We start from the raw sequence: 20,156 nt of genomic DNA, 5'->3' as shown, positions 1-20,156 counted from the left end.
AGCATGTGCAGGAGGAATAGAGGGTATTTTGTTACCATTATGGATCAGAACAGCTTTTAAACTTGTTTTAGACGAATCTATAAATAAACGTCATTCGTCCGGGTTATGTGAAAATTCTACACCATTTGGATTTACACAAACACACACTTTATCCTGCATAGTAAAAAACGAGGACAGCTCGTGGTTATGGTTCCTAAATGTTGTAACTTTGGTTTTAAGGGCCAGTAAATTCCACTGTTGTAATCTAGATCTCACTCTCTTTGCTGACGATACCTCGTTAGCGGTCTCAGCACACAGCCTAGAGGAATTAAAGTCATCAACGGAAAGGTTTATAACATACTTCTTAGATTGGTGCAAGTTGAACATTATGATTGGTAACTTGAATAAAACAAAATGTATCCATTTTAGTTCTTCCATCGGTCTTGATAAACATCCTAGTGTCTTTGATATTAGAGGGGTGGAATTGGTATCAACGAATTTCACAAAATTTCTAGGAGTCTATGTGGATGATTGCTTAAGATTGTCTGAACACATTACAGTCACTTGTAAAAAAGTTAACCAAGCGTACTATGCTCTCTCCAGAATAAAACATTTTATGCTCTTGCATGCCTTATTGGACGTATATTATAGCTTGGTTTACAACCATTTAAACTACAATGTGGTTCTTTAGGGATATGCCACCAACAAAGATAGGGTTTTTATTTCCCAAAAAAAAATTATCAGAAAACTATTTGATATCCCATGGAGAGAATCGTACAAACAGCACTTCATATCATATCAAATCCTGCCATTCCCTTGTATTTACATATTTAAATGCTTACTATACATCTACGATAATTTAACAAAATATAACACAAATTCTTCTTACCACAGTTACTCAACCAGAAATGGAAAATTGTTAAGTATTCCTAGAAACAGATCCTCTAAATTTGAACAGTCACCCAAATATATGGGAATAAAATTATTCAATCACCTACCTGATCACTTTAAAACCATGAGTTTGATGTCATTTAAAAGAGAAGTTAAAAATTTGCTCCTGTCTAAGGCTTATTACAGTGTCAGTGAATTCCTTTTAGATGACTTTAGCTGATTGCGGTCCAGACTTTCATCCAGATTTTATTATTTTATTATACATCCAATTTCGACTAATCTTGTTTTTTTTTCTTTATATTTTATACATTTTTATACTTTAAAACTACTGAGATATTTTATCTTTATGTATGTTTATTTTCTTTATACTATTTTAACGTGTTGTACTGACATGTCCTATATGTTGTTAACGTATCAAAGGATAAATAAATATTATTATTATTATTTACAGACAGCAAGAGCGCACTAGGGGCTCTGACAAACCCGAAGGTGACATCAAAACTTGTCTGGGAATGCCATGAAGAACTGAATGAACTTGCAAATAGGAACAACTTAACTTTGTAGTGGGTGCCAGGGGATTCAGGAATCACAGGTAATGATAAAGCTGATGAATGCGCTAGACGCGGATCATCAACTTCATATATAGGTCCTGAACTAGCTCTGGGGGTACCAGAATCATTGGTACGAAACCAGATTAGGACATGGACCAATAAGAAGCACACAGAGTACTGGACAAAAGTACCTGGCAACAAACACAGTAGAACCTTCATTAGGGAACCGTTCGAGAAAAGAACCGAAGAACTACTTCAATATTATAGTAGGGATCTGCTCAGAATAATTACAGGGTTACTATGTGGTCATTGTCCGCTTAGAGGACACCTGAATAAAAGGGGGCTGTACAACGGAGACCTCAGCTGCTAATTATGCAACGAAGGGATAGAAACAGCTCTACACATCTTATGCGAATGTGAGGCACTGAATCACAGGAGGCAGGCTATATATGGACGTACAAAATTACGCCCAGAAGAATATGACGAATACGGAACCTGTACAAACTAGTACAGGGAACGAGACTGATGGAATGGGTGTAATGAGAAAATGAGAGAATAAACGAAGCCCAAGAGGCTGCAGTGTTTTCTGGAGACTTGGACACTAAATGGACAAGTCAGACAGCTCCCAAGGTACAAAAAAAAATCTAGACTCTAATAGTCCAGCATTCTCTTTGGACAAGTGGAGGTCTTTTAATTCAGGTTGTTCTTCAGGTTTTCTTCCTTCACTCTTGGGAAAATAAGGACCGCCTTTTTCTGGCACATCATGGGAACCTGCCTGATTATAATCCATTTCCAAATCTTCCTCCCAATTTGCCGGGGATGTTGGAACTGGTAAACCTTCTCCATGAAGAACCGGCCTTCTTGCAGAAGGAATATCCGGATATACAATTTTGTATTTGCTCTTTCTTGAAAAACCAGACAGGTTTGTCATGAAAAAGTAACAGTCGTTGGAATGATTTGTTGTTTCTCCCCAAATCATTGAAACTGCAAAAGGCATTTGCCATTTAAGCAGGATTTTCCTGCACAGGTTTGGCAACATATGTGAGGAGCCCAATCCCGATCTTGATTACCAACAACACATCCAAAATACTGATGGTAAGCTACTTTGGTCATTTGATTAAAAGGCTGTTTCTGCGATTTAGGAGTAAACTGACTACATATATAACAAAAACTATCTGCGGGATTAACGCAGTCACGTTTCTGTACTTTGGACAATTTTGTACTGTTGCGTACGTCGAGTTCAAATATGTGACACTGCATTTACAGGAATCAACTTATTTTGCTCACCTCGCTACTCTAATACTAACTCATCACTACTCGCGTTAAACCAATATTGATGATCCAGTTGGCAACCTGCTACTTTTATAGTATTTCTGGTGTTTTCTGGAAACTTCGAGTATCGAAAGTTCGAGAAGCGGCGGCCTTACAAGACTCATATACAGCGGAAGCAGATTCGCGTACTGGGCAGAGCTGCTGTGATGGGAGATTTTAAACAATTCATGCCTTTGGCATTACAGTCATAAATTGACTGTAAACTAGTGTTATCTTAAAAAAAAAACTATTACAGGAGCATACTGGGCATCATTTCTTGACAAGCTGAAAGCAGAACTTGCGGAAAAACGGTCACATTTGCAGAATAAGAAAATCCTGTTTCACCAAGACAACACACCGTCTCACACCTCAGCGGTTGCCATGGCGAAAATCCACGAATTACGGTTTGAACTGCTTGACCATCCGCCTTACTTACCAGATCTAGCCCCAAGCGAATTATTTTTGTTCCCTCAACTAAAAATTGCGTCAATCACCTCCGTGAACAATTATTTTACAGAGAAAAACACTGAGTACTATTTGGACGTATTACAGAGATGGGAGCCCGCTGGGAGAAATGTAAGGAGGCTATGTTGTATCTTTGTTAGGTCGGAAACTTTTCAGATCCACCCTTTCATTACATTTTAAAGTAGACTCATAAAAACAAACAAAGCTTTTGAAACAACCAGCTTGTACGCTAATAATGATATACTCCAACACTCAAATAATCTCAAAATTGAAAAGGGATCTCACCACATTGTCCAAAACTTGTTGGACTTGCAAGTGCTGCAATTGTTGGACTGTTAAAGCTTGTTGGTTGAGTTGATTTTCACTTAGATGAAGTTGAGCAGCCTGTATTGCCTGCAACTGAGCCGAAATGATATCTTTCTGGTCCTTGCTATCTTCAATAACGGAAACCAAATTATCTTGAACTTGGACCTGAACCATGTTTTGTTGTCCAGAATGTTGTTGGTTCTGTTGGTGTGATTGTGGCATCTAGAACACAAAATTCAATATTATGAATAAAAATCCATATGTAATGCTCTACAAAAACTAAATGTCATTCAAAATTATATATTAAAAATAATATATAGGAAAACAAAACGTTATCAGACAACACTACTTTATAATGAAGACGTTGGTGACATATGATCTCTATATTTTCATAGCCTATGTATATATGCCTACAAATACAAGCAATATCAGAACCATCCTTCACATAAATTTACAACCAGAAGTACTACAAACATCACTTAAGAATTCCCAACTGCAACAAAAATATTGTTCATAGATGTTTAATATATACTTTACCTAAATCATTCAACCTTCTTCCATCCAGTATAAAAGAAAAAAAAGAAATTCACTGTTCTATCAAAAAATTATATTTTTCATAATTATTACACTTTTCTAAAAATACTGAATATATTTTATTTATTTACCTGACGATTTACTATATATTTATAAAATTATTACAATGTGTTAAAACAACGATAAAAATAAAATAAATACAACAATCAAAATTAATTGGTGCTCCGGGGCGACTTCATTGATTCCAGTGGAGTACTTGCTTTTTCAGCTGCAGGAAAACCCGGAAAAACCTGCAGCACCACATCATCTGAAGATCTTGATCTAACAATGTCCTCTCTCTCATCAAAATGTAGGGCGTCTCCAGAGGCTCCAATAAATTCAATGAATCGCCAGAACACTTCGTGACACGACTATCGTCAAACTTAAACCAGTCCGTTTCTTCTTTGACCAAGGCGTAATAATGACCACATTCAACGCCAGAACCACAGTGAACAATGACTGCATGAATATTATAACAGTGGTCTGCTAGGTTGAAATGTTCATCTATTTCGAACCTTCCAAAGAGTTTCTTGCTTCCGTTAGAGGTTGAGTCTTGTTTGAAAATCATCAGTGTTATTATTAGATTGACTGGTGCCTCAGCTATACTTGTTTCCTTATAACAGTCAGTTAATTTGGCGCATGTTTGACAATACAGTCGATCATCACCTGTTAAAAATTCCATTTTCAGATGATTTAACAATAAGCTTTGCACGGACTGGTAATTAGTCGTATTAGGAAAAGCTAGATGAAGTTCCAGAAATTCACATAAGTTTTCAGTACTTCTTGAACATTTACCACAAAGTAAACAAGTGAGGATTTTTCCAGCAAAAGATTTACAAACACAAGACGAGATGGGTTGTATGGAATCATTCAGTCCAGAGCGGCTGGGAGTATTGATTTTGTTATTGTTTTGCTCACGAAGAGTATTCAACAAGAACCCCAAGAATTCGGAACAATCCTCTTGTTGTCCTAACGAGTATCTAGTGGACTTCAAAGACTCCAGGAAATCGGTTGGAGGGAAAGATGATACCTTCTTACGAAACTGCAGCTGCATGAACAGTTGTTTGAGTTTGATGAATAAGCAGGAAACATTCCCGTTCTCGTTCATCATTAAAACTTCGTTCTTGAATAAATAAATTAATGCAACATTTACACTTCTTTGCTGACATACGCTTATGAAGTTTTCATTATGTTTTAATATTATTCCTAAGCCATTTTGTTACAAGACTTATTTGAAATCCGCATATATAATAAAGTTGCACAATACAAGTGTTCAATCACTTAGGTGCCAAACTCAGTAATGTAATCAGAAATTAGTATAGCTAACCAAATCCTCGATTAACTTGCTGAACTATAAAACGTATAGTATATTTCCTAGTAAAAATGTATGGTATATATATGTATGTATATATATATGTATGTAATATATATATATATATATATATATATATATATATATATATATATATATATATATATGTATGTAATATATATATATATATATATATATATATATATATGTATATGTGTGTGTGTATATATATCATATCATATTTATTGTATTGTTATCATTTTCAATTGTATAAATTGTATAAAAATTGTATATTGATTTTGAGAATCCTATTGTTACAGTGCTTTTGTATAATATGATTATATTAAATTAAATTAAATTAAAAAAAAATTAAAAAATTAAATTGCTGTTCTATACGAGCACGTCCCACCAGCACGTATTCTGTTAATAACATAATAACAAAAATGTCTGATTAGCGTCCTTTACAATTCACCGATGATTTGGTGCTTTGAATTAATTCTAGGAAACTTTCTGTTGATATTTCGAAATTCCCAGTTGAGTTCGTGACACACTGCAGTAAACAACACACAACTTGCTTTCTACGGCTTTCGCTTATCCGCCAGCACTCCCTTGTCGCCGAGTCGACCGATGTGACGTCAAGCTTGACCACGCCCCGTTTCGGTGAACGCCACATTCAACTATTAATTTGAGGGGAAGACAAAGAGTGAAAATCCAGATTTTTTGCAGATGTACTATTTGAAACATAAACTTTCAAATAATGAAATAAAAAAAATTGTTAAATGGCCCATTGAACATTCACCTTATTTTTTGAACAGACCTCGTATGATCTTACATTTACTGCCATAAACTAACTAATTTGAAAAAATTAATGACTGTTTTATTGACTTTCTTCCTAACATTTTCAACTAAGTCCACTTGCATTTGCATGTAGTCCTAGTCTGTAGCCAATTTTATGAAAATTATAACTTTCTTGATTTTCAGAAAATTCAAATACCTACCCTGACATCTCTGGATATCTGATTGTGGTTCTGTGAAGTCACATTTCCGTTTTGGTGATGATTAGACATACCGTGGGTGTTTTCAAGTTGTATTCCTGCCGATATTCCTAAGTTCCCTTGGGAGGTTGCTATGCTTACTGGAATTTGGGTGTGCTGTTGTATCAGCAATGGATCCGCTTGAAGGAGGCCTGCATGCTGACTCAGCATCCCATCCTAGATAAAATATTTTATGTAGTTCTAGTTCATGTATTGGCCATACGTCATATTCCATTCACACCTTCAGTATGCTACTTTATCTTGGAGTAATGCAGCTCAAACACACATAGTTAAACTACTAATTTTACAAAAGTCTGCCATAAGATGTATTACGAAGTCAAATTGGGAGGCTAGCTATAGACCTTTATTTCTGGCTCTAGAAATAATGACTGTTTATGCCTTAATTATATACCACAAACTAATATATATATTGAAAGTAATATTGAATGCTATGAAACTCATGAAGAAATACATGACTACCAGAATAGTTAAAACAAAAACAAGGCTTCAAAAATCCATCAAAATTGATACGGGACTTACCATCTCAATTTCGAGATTGACCTACCTCCAAAAAAATTCAAATCCAAATTGAACTGTATCTTATCTAGTAACTGTATTTACAACTTCCAAGCATTTACTCAGTTGATCGCTGGAAATCGGCATTTGTTCGTGGATAATCACAGTGATTGAATATAATTTCTCATTTTATTGTTATGGTATATATTCATACATTTATCTATATTTCATTCATTTGACATTCTATACATTTCACATTCTTTTTAACTTTTATACATCATACTTCATATATTTTATACATTTACGTTTTATATACAGTGTGACCCATTTTTAATGGACACACTCCCCTAAAATTTGAAGTTTTTAATAATTTTTGTTTGAAATGTCAAGTACTAAAAGGTCTACCTTGGGACAAAATTTGAAATTTTTATTAAAGTTTCAGGGTATACTACGATATTTTTTCTTAGTCGAAAATCGGGATTTTTTATTAGCGATTTTTTTATTGAAAAAATCACTACGCCACTGGATTCAGAGTGCCTCTAAACAGGTGTAACCAAAATTTCATGAAAAAATATTCATTATTAACAAAGTTATGACAACTCAAAAATTCGAAAACTCACACAGCTAACAGTCACAAAAAACACCCTATATCAACAAATATAGTCATGAGAATATTTTTTTTATGATTTCAAAAAAACAAATAGCGAAAATATTTTTAATGAAAATAACGAAGTTACATTCAAATTTTCACGCAAATAACCTAAAACTAAGACCTAATATTTCAATTTAAATCTTAGTTGCCATAGAAATGATATTACACTTTGACACTTGTGAAAGATTTAAGTGTACTATTGTCAACAATATTCACCTTACAATTCTTCGAATTATTTTGTGTCATGGGTGCAAGATTGAGCGTAAGAGAGAAAATTGAAATTGTACGCCTTTCGGGAGATGACGTTAGAAGTGCTAGAGAGGTTTGTAGAGTATTTAATGAGAGACATCCAGATCGTCCTCGTATTAGCTGCGGTACGGTAAATAAAATAAATAAAATATTCAATGAAACTGGTGCAGTATCAAAAATGATGTTAAAAAGTAATCCTGTACAAAGACGAAACAGGAATGATAGGTCAGTCGGTAGCCAAGCGGTTCGGCGTGAGTGCTTTGTTCACTCACTCGAATTGACTGCTGTGTTGGTCGGTGGTTCAAGCCCTAGTATGAACGATCGATCTTCACTTGCTACCGTCCAACCCGTGTTAGGAATCACACGTTAAAAGGTAAGACCTCGTTAATCCTTAGCTCGCACAAGTTTCGACTTCTGAGGGTTGTCGTTCGTAGGGGTGCGACAGCTGGTTAACGGAAAAACAGATTTTAAAACAGATTAAATCATTTTAGATTATTTCGAAAATAATCCTACTTTAGATTTGAATATTCCACGAGAAACTATTCAGAGATGTCTCAAGGCGAAGAATATTAAACCTTTCAAGCCAAAATTTTTACACACACTTCAAGAAGGCGACGAAGCAAGACGCGTGAAATTTTGTTTATGGGCCCAAGGGGAATATTTAAACAATAGAAATTTACTAAAAAATATTTTATATACCGACGAAGCCACTTTCACTACAAATGGAGTAGTGTCATCACAGAATTGTCGCTATTGGGCAGCGGATAATCCTAACTGGGTAATAAACTGTAAAAGCCTGTATTCCCAAAAAATCAACGTCTGGTGTGGGATATTGAGCAAACGAATTATTGGTCCTTTCTTTTTTGAGGAAAACAATAATGCGCAGAGGATTCTAGAATTTTTAAACACAGAGTTTTGGGATGCTATTCACGAGCTGCCAATCAATGAACGATCAAATTTAATTGTCCAGTTAGATGGGTGTTCAGTTCATTATGACACAGCTGTGAGGCAATGGCTTAACGAACATTTTCCAAACCGATGGATAGGCCGTGGTAGTCTGTTTATAGAGTGGCCACCCAGATCTCCAGACCTCACAGTTTTAGACTTTTTTCTCTGGGGACTTCTCACACAAAAGGTTTACAAAAACCGCTCAAGAGATAGAAATGAAATTTGTGCAAGGATTTGACAATTATGTGCAGATATTAGCCCTCAAGAACTAAGGAACTTAATCAGAAACATTCGTAAGCGCTACGACACATGTATCGAAATACGTGGTGGGTTAGTAGAGGCTACTAGAATATCAGTTAGAATTAATTGTTGCACTGAATCGAAACATTTCAATAATTAGTTATTAGTTACGTTTATTAAAATTTTATGCTTCATTGTTAGTTGAATTGTGTGAATGTAATTCCGTTATTTTCATTAAAAATATTTACGTTATTTGTTTTTTTTTTTCATCTGTCGGCACTTTATTGTTGAAATCATAAAAAAAATGATATATTGTGACTGTTAGCTGTGTGAGTTTTCGAATTTTTGAGTTGTCATAACTTTGTTAATAATGAATATTTTTTCATGAAATTTTGGTCACACCTATTTAGAGGCACTCTGAATCCAGTGGCGTAGTGATTTTTTCAATAAAAAAATCGCTAATAAAAAATCCCTATTTTCGACTAAGAAAAAATATCGTCGTATGCCCTGAAACTTTAATAAACATTTCAAATTTTGTCCCAAGGTAGACCTTTTAATACTTGACATTAAAAAAAAATTATCAAAATCGATTTACAACTTCAAATTTTAGGGGGGTGTTTTCATTAAAAATGGGTCACACTGTATAATTCACACATTTTACATTTTATATATTCATATTTAGTCATTCCTTAAAATGTATTTTATCTTGTATGTAGATCACACATATATTTTTATTCTTCAATATCCCATATCACAATTATTGTCAATCTCGATTGTATTCCCAGGAATACAAATAATTCTATCATCTATCTTTATGTATTGGGGTTTGGACTTGTCTATAAATGTAAAATTTTCTTGAGACAAATAAAAATGAAATGAACTATAAAAATTGATGGAAATGGCCGATACTTTATCGGGTTGTTGGAATTTGCCATATGGCAGATAAAAAGGAATATTTCTAGAAATATCTATATTAATTTGTTTGTCTTCAGGAAATTATTAAATATTCCGCCATTTTGTAGTAGGCGAAGAAATTGACTTCATATTCTAGGGTTGTGAAGTATTCGTCAGGAGCTTCAAAATGATTTGTCACAAGACCCCCCTTTCCTTTCAATTGTTTTTTCCCAGATGGCGCCCAGTCGCCATCAGTTTCATCTGTCAATTTCACTTTGAAATGAACTATTCATGCATTAATTTTATTATCCCTAATTTCAATTTTTTGAGTTGATTCATTCAAAAAATAAAAGGGGGAGGGGACATTAAAGAAATGCACTGTATACAAATTGAACATTACTCTCTATATTTTAGATGTTTTTTGAAGAACAAACAAAACTTATTTTGAAATAATATTCCATGCTGGCTTTACTGAAAAGGTAATTGAAATATTTAGGTATGACAGTATTTTGACTTGAATACTCATTTTCTTGAAAGAAAATGATGGTTCCAATCTTCAAATACAAACCTGTGATACTTTTCCCTGGCTATCTCTGTTAGCACCTGGTAAACCATAAACTGATACTTGCGGAATGGGGCCAGGCAATAAATTTGTCAAAACCCAGTACTTAGCAACATTGCTGAGTGCTACAGCATTCAGTGCAGTGGTATTAACCCTAAGATCTGTTGGAACAGAGGTGGTCGGGGCAGGCCTCTGTGAATTACCCTGGAAAATATTATGCCAATATAGGACCAAATATTTGACTAGTTAACATTGAGAAATAAATTGCCATACACTTTACTTTAAATATACTGACATCTTTTTGCCGATGATTTGACAATGTTCAGGACAGTTCAAACACCAAATGATTGCTCATTATTACAAATTTCATCTATATTATAATCATATAATAATCATATTATAGGAAGGCAACAAAATAGTGAATTTGAGACATTCAATACTGTATTTTTCTTTAGTGATATCAGTCTTAGATTATTGCAGTTGCATTTTTCACCCACTTATGTTTGAAGAAAAGGTGCAAAGAAATTGAAAGGACTGTTCGTTATGAGATATTCATTGAGCTGCAGAAGCCAAATAATTGCAGATTGGAAAACGACTTACTTCATTTGAAGTAAGTCGTTTTCCAATATAAAAAATAAATCCATTTTTAAGGATGCCCACGTAGTTGTGAAGGAACTGCCGACTCCAGAAAATCAAAGTAAATGCTTCATGTTTGGAATCAATTATGTGCATAAAGAGGAAATATACAAACCATGTAATTGGCCACGAAGTGTTGCCTTCAAACGTTTCAATTTTCAAAGATACCATCATTACCAGAGATCAGAGGATTTTTGAGGAATTCCACATTTAACGAAATCAAGAAAAAAACGGAAAAGTTCAAGTTAATACACCAGAACGTACAGTTCCTAGGAAATAGTGTCGAAAAATTAGAAGAACTTTTGAATGAACATGATGATTGTTTATTTTTATGTATCACTGAACACTGGAAAACTGAAGACCAATTAAAAACTTTAGCGATTAAAAACTACGAGTTGGCGTCTTTTTTCTGCCGAGCCGAAAATAAACATGGAGGATCAGCAATTTACTGCCAAAAGGGAGTTAAATACAAATTGATGAAAAATCTCAATACTTTGTCAGTTTGCGATCAATTCGAATGTGTGGCTGTTGCAGCAACAGTTGGTGAGTGCAATATGATTGTTATTTCGATCTACAGACCATCAGGTGCTTCTATTATATATATATATATATAAATATATATATATATATATATATATATATATATATATATATATATATATATGTATCGTTTATTTAGCACAAGCTAATGCAGTTACAATATTAGTCTTAATCTAATTTAAAAATTTAAATGTCACAATTAAAATTTAAAATCATGTACATTGAAACATATAAATAAAAACAGCACAATAAATAAAATAAAAAGAAGAAAAAAAAACTGTATTAGCAGGTTCCTATACTAAACACTTTGTAGGTCTAAAAGGTGCACTTTTAATTTTCTTTTAAATATATTTAAAGAGGTAGCATTCTTAATATCCTCCGGTAGTTCGTTGAATGCTTGAACTCCTTTAATGAAAACTGTATTATTTGAATTGACATTACTAGTCTGACGTATATGAAAGTTATTGCGACTTCTTGTATTGTATTCATGATATTCAAAGTTATACTTTAATTTGTCACGTAGATATACAGGAACATCACCAGTTTTAATTTTAAAAATAAATATTAATGCTCAATAACGAAAGTAATTTTTTACTGATAACCATTTTAAAGTATTCAACATTACTGTTATATGTGTTCTTCTATCACAAGATAATATTACTCTCATTCCTCTATTTTGAAGTTTCTGAAGTCTTCCAATTTCATTTTGGTTTAGTAAGTACAAGATGGTTCCACAATAAGTAAAATGAGGTAAAATCAGGCTATTATACAAAAGTAAAAGCGACCATTGGTTTAAGTGCTTAGATTGCCTACTTATGTAATTAATTTTGAATGCTATTGTTTTAATAATATATGAAGCATGTTCCTTAAAAATATTCTATTATCTACAATTACACCCAAATATTTAATTTTTCTTACTAACTCAATTTTATTATTTGATATTTTATATTGATATATTGATATATTTATGTCTAAAGCTGAAGAGTTATTATTGAAAACGTTCCAAGAAAATACATCCATATTTATAGCTGGTGATTTCAATGTAGAATTGAGAGACACTAATAGAATAGGTGAGGATATGCTGTCACTATTCAGCTCATTCAATCTTATTCAAACAATTATCGAATATACTCGAGTAACACATAACTCCAGGAGTTGTATTGATAATATATTCACAAATCATGATAATATCAATATTGCAACAGTTTTAAAAACTCATATTTCTGACCACTATGCACAATATATAAAATTTTCTATTGATATTATGAAGGAAAACAAATATGCATAACGACAAATTTTTAGTGAACAAAGCAAAATTGACTTTAGTAACAAATTGAAGAATGAAAATTGGATTGAAACGTATAGTCACAGTATCTCCTCAGTCGATTTGCAATGGAAATCGTTCATGAGCAACTTTATCAACATCTTCAATGAATGTTTTCCGCTTAGATACATAAAAACTAAACCATACACCCACAAACATGTATATATCGATGATAATGAAGAACTGAGCCAGTGTAAACATAATCTTGATGTATTGCTAGTTTTGTCTGGGAATAATCCAAATTTCAAAGATCAGTATAATATTGCTAAATCGAAATATAACGAGTTGTTAGTTAAAGCCAAAAAAAAAAACGTACCATAAAAAACTGCAACGTACAGATAACAAAACTAAATGCATGTGGAGCTTCTGCAATGAACTTACAGGTAAGAATAAAATTTCTCATTGTCGAATAAAAGGGAAACCACAAGAGGTTGCAGAAGAATACAATCTGTTCCTAACGAATACTGTACCTAATATAATAAGAAATATCCCAGATGTACCATTTCAGTGTAATATAAATGAAAACAACCAGTCAATTTATTTGAAACCTTTGTCTATGGAAGACTTAATTAATTTATTACGCAAGATTAGGAATAAACAAAGTAGCGGGGATGATGGTATACCTTCAGCATTAGTCAAAGAAAATATTCCTAACATGAAAGAAATACTCACGTATATCGTAAACAACTCTTTGAAATTTGGCATATTCCCAGAACAACTGAAGGTGTCTTTAGTTACACCTATATATAAAAACGGTGATATACAACTCATGGAAAATTATAGGCCAATAAGTCAACCTCCTAGTTTCTCAAAATTGTTTGAATTAGCATTTTCTGAACAACTGATAGATTTCTTCAATAAATGTAACATTTTCAGTAAGAATCAACATGGTTACATCCAAGGTAGATCTACAATGTCAGCCATCTTCCAATTCACTCAACATGTATTGAATTTCATTGAAAAAAAATATTTATATTTAGGAATGTTTTTAGATCTTTCTAAAGCATATGAGTGTTTGGACAGATCTCTTCTGATGTATAAATTAGAGAAGTATGGAATTAGAGGAAACGCTTTGAAATGGGCTAGTTCATACCTGAATGGTCGAACTCAGAGAGTTTCCATTAAAAATGAGGGAATGATTTATAAATCACAGATACTTCAATCAAATATTGGAATACCGCAAGGTAACATTCTAGGACCGATTCTATTTATACTCTTTACCACTGACTTATGCTCAATGAATACCAGAAATGATCAGTTCATAACAAGCTATGCTGATGATACAAATATATTGATTGGCGGTGAAAATTTCCCAAAAATCATAGAAAATACTGAAAATCTCTTTAAAAAAACAAAAGAATGGTTTGATAGCAACAAATTAATTCTTAACGAATCAAAAACCCACACAGTATTGTTTCGCTCAAGACAGTTGCAGTTGGAATGTCCACCGACAAAAGACAGAGAAATAACATCAAAGTCAAAGTTTCTTGGTTTATATATCAATGAATTTCTGACCTGGTCAGAACATATAGAAGATCTATGTATGAAACTCAATAGGGTGCTTTATGCTATAAGATCTCTCAACAAATATCTCCACCCAAAGTCAATGAAAATAATATATCATTCCAGCTTCGAATCGGTGGCAAAGTACGGAATTTTGTTTTGGGGATGTAGTCATGATGTTCAAAAAATTTTTGTAATACAAAAAAGAACCTTACGGGTTATGTTAAACATGGCCTACATAGCATCATGTAGAGGGTGTTTTCGGAAGAATAATATAATGACAATTTTTGGCATATGAATGCTTAATATATTTTTTCAAAAATAAAGATACCTTTTTGACCTATAATATTTCACACAGGCATGAAACAAGAACGAGAAATATCATGTATCCATTACACAGACTCTATAACAGAAAGTAGTCCTACATGTGTATAAAAGTTTTCAATAAATTGCCAGCTCGAATAAAATCAATCAATGGCATCAGCAAATTCAAGAAAGAAATTAAAAAAATTATTATAGAAAATGAACCATATAATACTGGTGAATATTTTAATTGTAATTTTCCCAGCTGATAGGCAACTCTATATGTCTTCAATATATGTTTATGAATATTTTTGCAACATATTTTATATCTACTTTATTATTTAATTTTTTTTTTTAGATTTTATATATACAAATGTTTGTTTTTTTTCTGTGACGCCTTTTCATTCTATGTCTTCATTACTGCTTCAGCTGTATTAGTCTGCATTTTTTGAAATAAAGTATATTATTATTATTATTATTACTTCAAATATTGCAATCTTCAATAAACTGTCTTACATTCAGTCCAAAATGGTTTGAATATATCTTCTAGAAGTACAAGGCGTACAGAGACATTAGTTGTTGGCTTCCATCGTTATGTGACACCAGAATATTATTGTCACCGGTATATATTATCATTTGATTTGCGGATGCACAGGTGTCTTCTTTTGTCACTCACAAAGGCTATAAACAATAGTGGTCCCAAGATTGAACCCTGTGGAACCGCTGTATTTATTATTCTTGAATCGGTGTGTATGTCTGAAGGGACTAATGGAACAGGTGGTAGCATTGCCTGAACTTCGAACCGGTACCGATTCTATGTGTGAAGAATGAAATTTTGAAAAGGTCTACTCTGTGCCTGGCTTCAGATAGAGGACACGTTCTGGTGATTATCATCTAGTACATAAGTATCTTTTCTCGATACAGTATTCAGACATAGAAGTGGATGTGAATGAGATAGTCATTTTGATTTCTATTCCAATTCAGTCTTACCTTTCTGTTTCCTTGTCAACGATGTGCCCTAACAAAAATCCTTTATATACAGGATGTAACAATAGATAATAAACACCTCGAAAATGTAACAAAATCAGATTACATTCATTTTATAGACTGCACAGACAGTAAAACATGTTCTGTGAATGATTACCCAACACATACCAAGTAAACGAGAAATGCACATCAAATTGCTAAAGAACTGCTTTGGTAGAGTCTCACTTAAGGTACGATATACCTTTTTGGGGTGTGTGTAGCCTTAATTTGCTAGAGTCTGTATTTCTATTACAGAAAAAAGCTATACGATACTTGTGTCAAGCTAAACCTCGTGACTTATGAAAACAACTGTTTGTGGATAAAAAAAATTGATGCTTGAAGCTCTTTTTATTCTGAAGACAGTGTGTTTTATCAAAAAAATATTTGATAAACCTCACAGTTATCACCTATTACTATACAGCTCGTCAGAGCATACAAAATAATTTAAAATCACCTACCCCTGAATATTACTGGACTATTTTCCCAACACCAAACTGTTATTTTTAACACCTCCATGCGTGTTACCTCTGCTAGGTACTAGCAGGTATCTATGGTATAAATAATGACAATATTGTATGTATATTTAGTTTAATCTACACGTGTCTAGGTGTTAAAATAACGGTTTGGTGTTGGAATAAAACTCCAGTAATATTCATTACTACACCAAAGATTCCAAATAGTGCATCACAGTTACCTATTCCTTGCAACTCTCTGGTCAACGACTCCTCATTTTACAATGGTGTGAAGATGTATAACCTTCTGCCGAGTTACTCTAAAGAGACAAATATTGATACCAATAAATACAGAAAAATAATTGAATCAATTTTGAGTAGTAGAACCTGTTATAGTTTAACTGAGTTCTATACCAATCATTTTTAACCTAGCATGTTTTATGTGTATGTTTGTTTCAAACATTGTTTGTTGTTTTTTATTCAATGTGTTTTATGCTTTAGTTTAGTGTACATTAAATTTTCATATTTTAGTAGCTTTGTCAACAAGATTTTTTCCTTCAGACAATGAAGTATAACAAAAAATGATTGCAAAAGACCCAACACAAATAACATAAAAAATTTAGCTTTCATACTAGAACGTATCAATAGTAACCTTTCTGTCCCTTTCAATGATAGGGTCATGTGCCCAATAAACTTTCAATTCATCAATTTATATAAAATGAATAAAGCCTGAAATTCAAGGGCTCTTGCTCTATTACTGTGATTATTTGTCATGCAGTAACATAACATTGTTTATAAAAAATTACATTGAAAATGAAGTAATTTTATTGACTGTTCAAAAAGTTGAATAAAAACATCCAGGAGAAATATGGTAGGAATGATTTGAATTGAAGAAAAAAGATATGATCAAGAGGTATTAATATAACATGGGAAAGTATATTTTTGTCCCAAACAATTTGAGAATTCAAAAGTATCCTTATATATTTTAGGTAACATTTTTTGGAAAAGCTTTTGTTACATTTTTTTATATAGTTTTTGATAAATTTGTTTCATTTATTTGAAATTCTAATGGTGAGATAATTTTTCATTATTTTGTAAATTTTCCTGACAACATAATAAATTGTTCAATATTTTTTTATATTCAGGAGATTGGTTCACATTCATTCCTTTAGAAGAATTTTTTAATAACTATTATCTTGTAAGGAAATGTTTTATTGATAAAGTTGAATGATATTAATAAGTTTTTCCATCAATCATTCTGTGATTTAACAAAAGAAGTCCTTTATGTAAAATCCTAGTCACATCCCCCAATTCCTTTACCTTTACTTTTTTTACATTTACTTCATCTTTACATTTACATCAGTTGACAAGCTGGCCTTTAACTTTAATAAACAAAACAATCATTTGATTGTGCTTACCTCAGTATTTGAAGTACTGTGCCCCGCCGACAGAACACTTTGATTATCTATATTCATTACAATATATGAAAAACAAAATAAAATGTGGTAAACATCACAATATTACCATAAATTATAGGTAACAGTTTTAACTTTTTGAATTATTCACGAATATTTTCACTGACAAGTCAATTGATGAACGAGGGGGACGCGGAGGTAGCCATTACAAAGTTCGCAAATCATTTTTGTCGATTTTTAACTATTTAAACGGCATCTTTGAGTACACATCGGACACAAATTGTTGAATTCATTATTTACCAAAGTTGTTCACAATTTGTTATTCCATGGATTAGCCAAAAACGCATTAATTTAGTACAAAGGCGAGAACGGTAGCGGGGCGCCGCAAACAATAAACAGTCCAAAACAACATGGCGTCATAGAACTATAAAGTCAGAAGTGGATGCGCAAAAAAAACAAGAACTCGATTCGAATTTTATTAAGACTTTTCGAAAAACATATCAGAACTAATGTTAACAAATAAATTACATTCAATGGCATAAATTTCACATTATAAAGTCAACTAATACTGATTACTCATCTTCATAGCTTTCAATTTTGAAAAATCCCTCCAATCTTTTGGAACTATGATACATGACATATCTAATGTCGGTAAAATAGAGCTATGTAAGATGTGTTATCTACTATTATCGACCGGCGAGAACTTCAAAATTTGTTCAAAAATGACAGCGGTGACTGTCAGTTAATGTTAGAATATAAGTGAATTCAGTGGCGGTACAAGACCTGAATTTAATGTGGGCAAGGTACATTTTGCGGAGACTTCTGATGATGCAAGAAGAAGGGTTTATAAAATAAAAAAAACACTTGAAATTAAACAATTTTTCATTCATCAAGAAACACATACCAAAGTTTTTAGTTATATTGTTTTTTGAGACACCAAACAACATAATTGAAAATAAAAAAACGACTCAAAAGTAATAAAAACACATAATTTCTAGGTCGCCGTATAAAAACTCCAGTAAAAATGACTGACATTGCGGGTACATACTCACCTGTACTTTAATTGAAGAAACAAACATTTTCTTTTAGTTTTTGATGAACCAGATGCCCATTTTCTCTCTTCATCCCTATTTTTCTTAGTGCCTAAGCCTGATATGATTGATAAATTATGAAGAATGCACCAACATTATATGTGACATGAAAAAAATACTAATACCATTTGTAGGTACTCATTTCTTTCCTCAAGTATAACTTACTCTATAAGAAGTAGACTAATTTGTTTGAATTAAAATTTGATGAATGTAATAGGTACATAATATTACTTTGTATACCTAGTACTTACTTTAGTATTTCACTAACGTAAAATATGTTCAATACAATAATAATACGCATAATAAAAAATAGAAGGTGGATTATATCGCAATAGAGGATATGAAACAAATAATAGATATAATTTTGTATAAAGATTTTTTATAAAGAAAACTGAAAACATAAGCGTAAGTATAATAAATACTTCTTACCTTATTCTTGATAATTAAAATAAACACAGATGTTATTATTTTTCTTGACGACACATTACGAATTTTCACTGATTGAACACGTGTTATCGTTTCAAAACTATGTAACACTATTATTTATTCTCACATCAAATACTTTGATTTGCTTTCTATTACGGGGAAGTCCCGAGGTCTCTTACCCGGGATTCCCTCAATAGCGGCTTATTAAGCCAGACTAAAAAACGAATGATCAGAAACGACAAAGTGTGTATCTACCACACGAAGATTTGATCCATAAAATACAATTAACAATAAATACATGGAGGAAAATGTGGCAAGCTATGGAGAATAACAAGCTCAAAACAATCAATCCAAGCTTAAACTTCCAAAATTACCTATCACTCTCTCGAAAACATCAGACAATTCTAACCCGTCTCAGGATTGACCACACAAGGTATACCCACCAGCATCTACTGAAGAAAGAAAACTCCAAAAGATGTATTTCCTGTGAAACATATCATCAAGGTGTGTCCTGACTACAGAGAGGAGAGATTGTCAACACGAATACCTGAAGAACTCAGTGATGCCTTGAATCCAGATAAATTTGAGATTTTACTAAACTTTCTGATATCCATAAATATTGTACATACATCTAATATGATTGTAATGTGATTCAAATTGTACTACACCGCTAATAACTTTTGTAGTTGATGCGGTTATATTGAATAAAAAAAAAAGAAAAGACAAAGATGAGAATGTTTCAATGAATTAATTTCATAATATAATATAGGTATATCAGAAAAAGAAATATATAGACGAATTTTGAGTTCATATGCTTTCGTGCGCCGAAGAGTGGAATATCTTCATGTTGGGAATTTTTCAATGTATCATTTATAGATAAAAAAATCATGGCGGTGTGCTATATTTAATTTGGGACGCCACTAATGTAGTAGTTCGACAAGTATAATGCTAGTACCT

General features: G+C 32.6%; 1 protein-coding gene across 4 annotated transcripts in view; it reads right to left on the bottom strand.

Moving 5' to 3' along the window:
• LOC111516564 (uncharacterized) overlaps positions 1-18,107 on the bottom strand; it is a 126,477-nt gene extending 108,370 nt beyond the window's left edge. The window contains exons 1-4 of one of the 4 annotated variants that reach the window (XM_074184879.1): positions 17,686-18,107; positions 10,490-10,687; positions 6,387-6,599; positions 3,483-3,725 (exon numbers count right to left, since the gene is read on the bottom strand). In XM_074184879.1, the coding sequence (XP_074040980.1) occupies positions 3,483-3,725; positions 6,387-6,599; positions 10,490-10,687; positions 17,686-17,742 (711 nt within the window). In that variant the 5' untranslated portion in view covers positions 17,743-18,107. The remainder of the gene's footprint in view (positions 1-3,482; positions 3,726-6,386; positions 6,600-10,489; positions 10,688-17,685) is intronic. The other 3 variants (XM_074184880.1, XM_074184877.1, XM_074184878.1) reach the window with 3 other exon arrangements.
• Positions 18,108-20,156: the final 2,049 nt, after the last annotated feature.

The sequence above is a fragment of the Leptinotarsa decemlineata genome, unplaced genomic scaffold (genome assembly GCF_025532065.1).
Source record: "Leptinotarsa decemlineata unplaced genomic scaffold, Ldec_3_MD MMD2_tig00026358_RagTag_RagTag, whole genome shotgun sequence".
NCBI classification, from domain to species: domain Eukaryota; kingdom Metazoa; phylum Arthropoda; class Insecta; order Coleoptera; family Chrysomelidae; genus Leptinotarsa; species Leptinotarsa decemlineata.
Note: the sequence above shows the minus strand (reverse complement) of the source record. Positions and strands in the feature narration are given on the sequence as shown.